This window comes from Parasteatoda tepidariorum, chromosome 2 (genome assembly GCF_043381705.1).
Source record: "Parasteatoda tepidariorum isolate YZ-2023 chromosome 2, CAS_Ptep_4.0, whole genome shotgun sequence".
Classification (NCBI taxonomy): domain Eukaryota; kingdom Metazoa; phylum Arthropoda; class Arachnida; order Araneae; family Theridiidae; genus Parasteatoda; species Parasteatoda tepidariorum.
The window spans coordinates 31,441,990-31,452,994 of NC_092205.1; the positions used below are offsets into that span (position 1 = coordinate 31,441,990).

An 11,005-nucleotide genomic window follows, 5' to 3' on the forward strand; every position below is an offset into this window, starting at 1 on the left:
TTTGCAGGAGAACACCTTTGATGCTTCGCATCTTTGGACCCGTCTCCTCTTTCTGTCATTTAAAGATTTCTGCTAAAGCTCCCCCGAGAGAAACGAACTTCAAATATCTATATTGAGCTTTGAAATCAATTTCCAGCTTTCTCTTAATTATTTTCGTTCTCCTGAGAATTATGGATGCAATTAATTATGTAACCAAAGTATTTTTCATGGTATCAGATCTAGAGTTCTTACATTGTGAGGTCCATACTCTGTTGCCATACATCTTGTTAGTTGATCTACAGCACCTTTGCTCGAGCCATATATTCCTATAGAAGGCATACATTTAAAACTTCCTATGCTTGATACATTTACAATCGATCCTCCCTTTCCTCGCTCTTTCATGCCATTGGCAACAATCTAAAGACAACAATGTTTGAAAGTGATTAAAATAAAATTCTTATAAGGTTTTGAACATAAAAGTAAACTCTATGCGCTAATATTTATACAGTATTTAAGTTAATTTTAGAAATAAAAAAAAATTCTAGGACTCCTTCTGCAATACATAGTAAAAAAATATTGAAAAATTTTTATTTTCCTTTAACCTAAAAATTTTTTTTTTAATATTTTTAAGCTCTAACTTTTTCAGTATATCTCAATAATTTAAAGCTAATTTTTTCATTTTCACTATTTTTGCCAATTGTCCTTCAGTCTACAATTTAAAGCATATAAAACATTCCTTATTTTTCAATTTTCTGCTTTTAATGTTATAATACGACTTAAGAAAATGTATTAAGTTTCATTGTCTACTGAAAACTTCGAATAAACCTCAAGTTTTAACATAGCACTTTTCATCTGACAATAATACTCTGGAAATATAAATACTCCAAAAAATTTACTCATGCGATTTAAATATCCTTTTTAACTTGCATGCAAAATATGAGATAAGATATCACGTTTACTTACTTGAGTAATATTTATAATTGCCTTTAAATTAATGCTGTAGAGCCTGGAACACAATTAAAAATTTGAAACATTAGTAACATTTTAAAATACGTTTTTGGTCAAAATAAGTATAATTTCCACCTTATAGTAATAACTTGAACATTTTATGACTATATTAAGTTAATCAGATTATTTTCATAAACTCCAATTCTTTCAAAATCACTTAACTTGAAAGTAGATCAAAGTTTAAAATGAAGTTATCAATCTTAGATTATAAATTATAGATTTCGCTGAGAGAAAAAATAAGAGACCGTAGGTTGCACAGTTTACATCAGTTTTGTTTTATGCAGTTGGATTTACTGAACTATTAGGTAAGCCAAATCAAGTTGTGAGGAAGAATATGTTCCTCCATTTTTCAGATTCTTCTTTTATCTGGCCTTCATTAACATCTATAGCAATGATTGGCAACCTATGAGCTACGAATAATATAAAAAAGATTACCCCATCGGTATACTGTTTATTTTTTTTGCATTCATAGATAATACGTGCTGTGAAGTAGAAGTAATGTTACGAACTACCAAGAATATTTAAAAAAAAATTTAAAAAATTAAAAAATATTCATTTATAAGCATTTACTGACCATTGTTCTATAGCTATTAGTGACTATCGTCTTATTGGTCTCCTAAACGGTAAAAAAAAAATTCCTCGTTCATTGTTTAATTCGAATTCATACTTCAACACAAATTAAAGCAATCTATAGTTTATAAATTAAAATACTTAAACATTATTTTCGAACATTAATTAAATTCTTCATGGAAAAAAAATTAAAGAACTTTATGTAAGAAAATCATACTCGTCAATGTCCTGCTCAGTCATGTTTCCAAAGTTTACAAGTTTCATAATAGCGGCATTGTTTACCAACAAGTCAATAGGTCCGATGCTCTCAATAGCAGATTTCGTAGATTCCCAATTTCCAACGTCCAAGCAAACCGTTTTTATATTCTTGTTCTGAAACAAATTAATTAAACTGATTTATTTTTGAAGGATACTTAAGAAGAAAACATGCTCCGATTAATATTTCATGAAAAACAACTAATTTAACAATTTAGAATTTATTTATTGGTTATTATAGATGGAAAATAACTCCACTTACGATTGTTTGCAATTCATCTAAATCTGATTGCGTGCGGCTGACAGCGACAACTTCAGCTCCACATTCAGCCAGCCTAATAGTCACCGCTTTTCCAATACCTTAGTAAAAACAATTGAAATAAAGGAATTTTGAGTTCTTTAATACATTTTTCATGCTTGGCATTCTTTCATGATAATAAAACTACAATGGTTTTTACTGCATGGACGTGCATACAATTGGGTATTTGAAACTCGAGTAGAACAGTACCGCTAAAATTCCATGGTTGTGCCCAATCAGGTGGTTGAACATAGGTTTGGTTTATTATCCGCTGAATCTTTTTTCGTTTAAGTTTTAATTGGATACCTACAAGCGATGTCATGCGTGTGTTTCAAACGTAATTAGCTGCTGAATCGCGTAATAAACAGATTTATCCACGTTTGACGCAGCTTGCAAGTATCCAATACAGAAAATTAAAAAAAACGGTACACTATTACTTTTGATCCTCCGGATTTATAATCCCTAAGATGCAAACTGTTTACTTTGAGGGCATAACCCTAAGTTGCGCAAATGATATTTTAAGTTCCGAAATTAGACACAAATTTTTTATTTTTATTTTATTAAAGTTACATTTTATAGAAAATTCCTTCAAAGTTTTAATTGTAACTAAAAATGACAAATCCCAAATTTAAACGAAAGCAATCAAATAGTTACTAAACGATAAAACTTCAAATTAGTTATATTTTAAAGTGTTATTTCCTCAAATTCAAATTATAGGTTAAAACTTCGAAATAATTTGCATATTTAAAATGTTTCTGAAACACTCGTTATTATAATAAATAAAAAATTGCTTTTGCATGCTCTCGCCTTTGAATAAATGAGTTTCAATCTTAAGTACCAACCCTTTTGCGCGTTTATGTATTTCATGCGATATGTCCAAATATGCAAAGAGTAAAAACAATATTTGAAGCTTAAATAATTTTGCCTTCTTCTTTTATGTTTGGGTCCAAAATTTTCGAGAGATGCCTCATCATATTTTGAGGATCAGACAACCGAGTCCAAAGAGCAAAAAAAAAGATTTTATTTTCTTTATTTAGAAAAAGAAACATTTTTGCGTCTGATTTCACAGTTTAAAATGTCTTTAGTTTTATTTAATCAAGAAAGTCAAAGGGAAATAAAAATGGAGAATCGGAGGAATGTTATTAGGTATTTGTCTGTTGTTGTTGTTAATTTACGTCGCATTAGAGCTGCACAAATGGGCTATTGGCGACGGTCTGGGAAACATCCCGGAGGATGATCCGAAGACATGCCATCACAATTTTGATCCTCTGCAGAGGGGGTGGCGCCTCCGCTTCGGTAGCCCGACGACCTGCACGCGAAGTCGAGCACTTTACGGTAGCACAGTTTAACGAGGACCAATACCGCACACCCTCGGTCCCTACGCAGACTGATCCAAGTGGTCTCCCACCCGCACACTGACCGTTGCCAGTGATGCTTAACTTCGGTGATCTGCTGGGAACCGTGTCTTAACGATCAGTCCACTGCGGGACATTAGGTATTTGGCGTTAGTAATTGATTTGAAAGCAAAATAAAGAATCGGAGGAAAGTTATTAATTATTTGCAAGTTATTTGGCGTATTATAGAAAAAAGGAATTTAAAATTTAACTCATTCAAAGAGCTTCCTATCGTCGTTAACCAAAGAATTGAAATGACATGCTGGTTCAGAATTCGCCCCAAAAGACAAACTGTCATATTTTGCACGCTTTATCTTTCCTCCTTTATAAAAAGTGAACTACACAAGTATTATTTCTTAGGCTGAAAGTGAACTACTTTTACTACTGATAAATGAACGCTAAGTTTTCCTGTCACCCACTAATTTGTCCTAATTGAATAATACTCTCGATTATTCTACATCCATCATTGAAAACATATCGCTACAAATATACAGGGCTATTCATAATTCCCTCCGACTGTAAATGCCATTTTTCTTTACTGCAACTGGCTTCCGTGGTACATGTTACTGCCATCTACCGGCAACTACTTAAATTAAAACTTCAAAACTTTCGGAATAATTTCATATGTTCTTTTTTGCCATATTCGTCTTCGATTTTTTACTATAACGCTTCGAAACCCCGGAGGGAATTATGAATAATCCTGTATTGATCTATATTAAAATCCTCGTATCTGAATATTTAGATGAACTATTTTTTTCAAACTTAGTTTGTTACGGTCAAAATCAAAAATATTTTGTTCTTCAATCATCTTGGTGTAAGTAATTTTACATATACCATGTGAAGAACCCATAAGAGAAAGTAAAAAAAAACGGGAAGTTTCATTAAATTACACAAAATTTTAAAATATTGCATACATGTTTTGATTTTCTTTTGGGATATTTCGATAAAGCTATATGTTTTAAAAAGAATTTAAGAGGTACCGAAAGAAGTAAGAATTACCAATTAAGAGACATTCTAAAAAATCATTATTCGTAAAGTTTTTTTTAAAAAAAAAAAGAATACTAAGCCAGAATTAAAATAGTTCTCAAACTAAACACTTAAAAGGAAAAGATATTGATTTATTATTTAAAAATGGCCTTAATTTTTTTTGAAATATACTTTTTGAGTATTCCTACACCATGTGTAAAGTTTTACTACGACTTTTATGTGTAATCTATTGCCCTTTGAAACTGAAAATTTGCGGTACGATGCAATATGTGGTCTAAGCGGCAACATTTAACTATTTAACCTAATACGTGAACTTTTTACCTTAATAAACCAATGCAAAGTAGTTGAGAAAAAATAGTTTTTATTGGATTAATTATTTCGCACAAAAAAACCCTACCCAGAATACATTAGAGACATTGAATTTTAAAAAAAATATTTTTGATATTTTACTCAAATCCTTCATTTTTATTTATGCCAAGGAATTAATTTTAAAAATGCCATTCATAGTGCTTTGCTAGGCATAGTTTACAAATTATTTTAAAAGATTTCTAAAGTATGAAATAAGACAGTAAAAAAATTTATAAAATCAACGCAATTTTCAATAAACATTCTATTACCTTTTCCTGCTCCTGTAACTAGAGCTCTTTTACCATCGAATTGGATATTCATATTTTCTTTTATTTATTTTTCTTTGAAGTAAAACTACTATTTTACAGTTTAGTCAGGTTGTGACCCTTTTAAACAAATATTCGAGAAATGGGAGTACTTAAAAATCGTCAATGTCTTATCTTTTATTGTGTATGATAAAGAAAAAAACATTTCAGACCGTAAAGATATTGTTCCTCATTGAATGTTTTATCTTGAGATAAAGAGTGCAAGTATTTTTTGAAGGAATGACTATGCAAGAAACTGCAATGATTAAATAATGCAACTTTAAAATTTAAATGCTTTTGAACATTTATGTGAGAAACGTTACAATACTGTATGTGTAAAAACTTTAAGAACTGTTAAAAATATTGAATAATAATTTTTTTCTTCAAAATTTTGAAATATTTCCCTCAAAATAATATCTATATGCATATGCAATAAATTTTAATGCAAGTGAAATAAAAAATATATAACTTAGAATAATAGAAATTTTCTTCTTTTTTTTTTGAAACACTGTACAAAATTCTTTATAAAAATATTATATGAAGTGCAAGTACTTTGATCGCATCATCCGTAAAATCCATTTTTTCGTAAAATCCCTTTTTACTGTAAAATATTATACTGTAATTATAATAGTAATTTTTATTTTATTAGAGTGATTCAGGGATTTTATGGTAATTATTACTGTAAATATTACGATATATCAGATTTTCTTTTTGTTCTGCAACATGTTCCTGTAAAAATGGATATTATTTTGAAATGACCAGCACCCTACCCTGAGCGCCGGTACGCAGTTACATTTTTTTTTTTTTAAATATCAAAAATTTAAAAATTCTCGTTTGGAATGAATCGATTAATTAGGTTAGTAAAATTTTCAGGCACGGTGAATCGTAATGCTGTTAAAATTTGCTGCAATCTTAAAATGTTTCAAATAGAATCAGATTATCGTACTTCTTAAACTTGAGGTAAAATCCTAGTACATGTTGCATGCTTGGTGCGATTTTGAAAAACTTCGCCAACGCCGAAATGACGCCTTGACGCTTGTCGCCAAACTATTACCAACACCATAGGATGTTTTTACTGGAATTGGTGTTGGCAAAAAACATAGAAATGCATAACTTGAAAATGACAAATGCATGAACAAGCTCAACTGCAAAATCATAACCCGGATTCTAAAATTCAAAATGGCTAAAAAGCAATGACCCACATCATGCCAATCGCAATCTCGCCAAATTTTAAGTTACAGGTAGGAAACTTTATTGCCGTTCCAAACATCGCCTATGTCACCAAATCCACCGTGTAACCTATACTAAGACCAAGCCAAAATTGTAACATGTTTCAAGTTGAACAGAGACATGGTAGACATTTTTAACTTATTAAGGTTGTAGCGAAATCATACCGTAGTATTGTTCAGCATGGGATGAATTTTTCCTGCGAGTGTACTTTTAAAAAAATGCGTAAATTTATGATTAGTTGTTGAATTGTGGCAATTGTTTATGTCAGAAACTGTTCTTTCCATTCTATTTCGAGTAAGCCAAGCCCATGATGCATCAATTCTCTTAAATGACACATCAATTATTCAAGTCAATCATTTCACTGTAGTTTCATTTTATTTCAATCAAGTTCAATTATTTCACTATATACTTCTTACTAAACCCAAAGACATATCTTGTAGAACTTAAACAAACTAATTATGCATCGAAGTTACCAGGTGCACAAGGCATAAATATATCATGATTACATTAAAAGACCTAAACAAATGTTAAATTTAAGTTGAGTTTAAGACGTAGACGAGAAAAAATTATGTTTCAAGAAATTCGATATGCGACATGGTGCTGTACTCAACTAATTTTACTTTGATTAGCATTTTCACTTATGTGGAGAAACTTAGCTCTACTTTAACACACCATTTTGTTTATAAACGTACAACTGACACTGACGTTATAAGTCACATGTGTGGGTGTCATTGATAATACTGAAGTTAAACTACTTTTTTTCCTTACCAAAAATAAAAAATCACTAAATAATAAAAGATTTAACAAAAATATTCTTCTTCAATTTTAAATCACTTACCTTTTCCAGCTCCAAAAACTAACGTCAGTTTCCGATCGAAGCAAATATCCTTTCATATAGTTTATTTTTTGAAACTTTTGATGGCACGAATTGATTTTTCAAATTTCTGTTTTCCCTTTTTATTGCCTCTATCCCAATGAATAATAAATAATCCAATCACAAAACGTAAATTTCATTATAAGTATTATCAATCAATCTATCTATTAAAAATTAAGGGTAAATTGAAAAAATAAATAAAAACGCACTACGTTTCAGAAACCTTATTTCTTTAAGTAGTGAAAATAATTCTATCAGTTTCAATATTTAAGATAAATTTGTCTACGAAAGTAACATACTTCTTCAGAACATAACTTTTATTTATTTCGTTGGTATATTCCATTTTTATTCATTCCTTAGCGTTCTCTAGGAAAAAAATGAATCAGTAAGGGACAAAAATATAAATGATGCTCAGAATCCCGTAAAGATTTCATTAAAGTTTTTTTTTCTTCTCTGTAAGAAGGGAAATTTCAGTATTTCTCTTCTGAAAATTAAAAAAATCAACACTTAGGTTTTATCTAAATCGGTCTTCGAATGTAAAAATACGTTGCAGACCTGTACAATGTTTGAAGACAGTAGAAAATAAAACGGATTCAACCATATAATCCGTTTTCGTGAGTGATGTATTCTGCGTTCTATCGCTAAGTATTAAAAACATAATAAAGTATAATGAGTAATATGGTAATTATGATAGATGCGTTTCTTCGTATTGAAGGAAAAGATACCTATCATGGCTTTTAATCGATAGCATAAAACTTTTTTAAATGAAATTTGCATCAGAAATTTAATTTCGAAATGTAATCTAATATCTTTAAAATGGACCATAAATTTTTGTTTACTTGCATTATAAAATAGCATTAAGGCTAAATACATACAAATAAACTGCGAAAAGTAATAAATGCTAAGTTAGAATGTTAATGTAAAAGCAACAATTCTTACCCAACATAATCTAAAATAGAGTGACTTGTGCAAGAACTATATTACTTTGGGATACGTACAAGCTGATTATATTTTATCACCAACAAAGTGCGAGATACACTTTGGTACAGGCGACAATATTCTGCTTACTTGACATAATATTTTTCATCTTCCTCACCTTCTTTGACTTACTATCAGTCATTTCAGTGTCTAAGAAAATGGTAAACATTTTCAAGAAATCATTTCAAAACATAAAACTTTTCTGCCAAATTAATTTAAATTGTTATTTAATGCCATTCGTATGACTGTAACAATTCTAACAATCTTATTCTTTCCTCAATTTTATATTTTGTGTAATTCAACTTCTCTATCTATCGTAACATTTGACAATTGTCTACTAAACATTGCATTCAAAAGCAAAAGAGATTTCAAGACAAATAGACAAATAGACAAGAAACGTTAATAGACAAATGATCACTAGAATCTAAAACGTTTGTGTTCTTATTCATATTAAAAAAACTACATTCACAACTAAGATGAAATTAAGAAAATAAGCAAATGCAACAATGAATACTAATAAATAGCATTCTATGAAAATATTACTGAGTTCTAAGTTAATCAAAAGGTTTAGTATGAATGAATATTTTCTGTTTCTTAATTAAAAGAAGTTGGTCATTAAACTTCATTAAAGAATTAGAATCGCAGAAGATCAAGTAATTTTATTGGAATATTATAAATAACACTTTTTAAAAATTTTTCTTTTATTTATAAGTTGTGCTCAAGTATTGTGGCGAAAAGTGTATCATATATGAAAAATATATTTTACATGAGAAATGGAAAATATTTTATTCGAAAAATATATTATTACAATATATTATGTATTCCTATAGTGTAGAAGACTGTTAAATTGAAAATTCCTTCTTTCATGATAAAATATGTAAATTTTATTTCAAATTCAGTCTATTCTTTTAAAATTATATAATACGTATTCTTCACTTAAATCACTTCAAATTACGAAAGAAACACTATTGACACTGATTATTTAAACAATTACTTTTTATCTAATGTATATACTAGAAAATATTAAAATAATTTTTTTTCAATGGTAAAATGCCATAGATTTCTATTATATGTAAAAATAGAATTCATGTTCATTTTATATAACTCTTATTGTTTGATTTCAAATACAAGCTATAATGATCTAGATGAAAATGATATAATAATGAATAGAACAGCATTGAATATATAGCATTGCTATAGAATAGCATTAAAAATGATTAAATAATGTAAGCTTTAAAATTATATATTAAAAAGACATAAGTAACAAATATATCTTTTTAATATTTATAGAATTTTGCTACCTTTAAAATCTGCTGGAACCAAACTTTTTTGCTTTTTCAAAGAATACATAAAAGTTTTAAAAAAAATGCAATAAAAAGTATGTTGTGTTTTTACCAGCATTGGGACTGATCATTACTTTCCAATGCTGAAAAGCCATCGTACAGTGACGCCAAATCTTATGAACCATCTGTTCAAGAGCTTAAGAATCTGTACTTTTATCTCCGTAAATTTGCATAATTTTATGTCTAATGTGTTCCGATATTTTTTGATGTACACTGCGCAAAATAAAAAACAGACAAAGCTAGTGAGACGCTCTCTCAATTGTCCCAGTTACTGTTTTCAAGCAATAAAGTTCCAGTTTCCTTGTCGCATCATAATACTATTTTTTGAGATAATTTGTTTTAAATATTTAAAATAATTCTGTGCAAAAAATAAACAGATACAACAGTACATACAAAACTCTTAACAGGTAATAACATTCATTTAATCAATCAAATTGTAAGTCATAATTATTCATCTTTTTTGATCAAAAATAATACATTTTTAGTCATATGAAATTTATTGTAAGGAAGTAAGCACTTTTTAAATCAAACATTTTCATTCAAACAATTAATCTCAAATAAAACATAGTTTTATGCAAGAAATGCCTTTCATTCTTTCATTTTTAATAAATCTGTAAGTACGTTTTGTATAGAACTATATTATATTTAAATTGAAATTTTATTTGCTATAGTAATCAATACTACTATATAAAATAACAAAAATAACTTTCAAAGTTCATTAGTTTAAAAGAGTATTAATCAGTAGTTTGAACGTCATAGTTAACAACGTATGACATGAATATCACGAAAACATTAATTAATTTTAGCTAAAAAATATTTGTAAGTCCTCCATCAATAGGCAATGTTATCCCACTAATCAGGGATGCATATTCACTCAGCAAAAATAGTATGGGGTAAGCAATATCATCCACTTCTAAAAAAGGAATGAAGAACATATTTTAAACAACATTTATAATAAATCTTTAAAATATTCTTAAACACAAATAGCTTGAAACCAATTGTGTTTCTCATGTATTAATGTAATTGCACTAAATATTTATGTATGCGGTACAAGAAGTTGACACACTACGCCAAAAACAATAGAATATTTAAGTAAAACAAACGTCATTATGAAAGCAAGAAGTTATGGTTGAAATATAGAAAGAATGAGACTCACGCCCTTACAAACATTTCCTTTTACGCATATCAGCAAATCAGTTTTTAAAAATAATGACAATCCAAAGGAAAGTAACTACGTGATCATCACAAGTATTTATAGTAAAAGAATATTAATCTCAATATAAAGCTCAAAATTTCATTGTTTGTTTGATTTGATCCTGACTGAAGTATTCCTGTTTTACATCAAGATTGTTTCCTTTTTGAAACTCTAATAAAATAGTATATTTTAAATAAGTTATCTTTTAAGTACGCCGTTTACGTTACTGTAAAAACTATAT

General features: G+C 28.8%; 2 protein-coding genes across 3 annotated transcripts in view; both read right to left on the minus strand.

The window, feature by feature from the left end:
- The window catches only part of LOC107452573 (L-xylulose reductase), a 30,601-nt gene that overhangs the window by 5,858 nt on the left and 13,738 nt on the right, over window positions 1–11,005 (minus strand). The gene's annotated exons all lie outside the window — the stretch shown is intronic.
- Window positions 190–5,272, minus strand: LOC139424784 (L-xylulose reductase-like). The gene is made up of 5 exons (XM_043055117.2): window positions 5,109–5,272; window positions 2,075–2,172; window positions 1,775–1,929; window positions 943–985; window positions 190–396 (listed from the first exon to the last, which is right to left on the minus strand). The coding sequence occupies exons 1-5, from the start codon at window positions 5,158–5,160 to the stop codon at window positions 205–207; spliced, it is 540 nt and encodes a 179-aa protein (XP_042911051.1). The 5' UTR covers window positions 5,161–5,272; the 3' UTR covers window positions 190–204.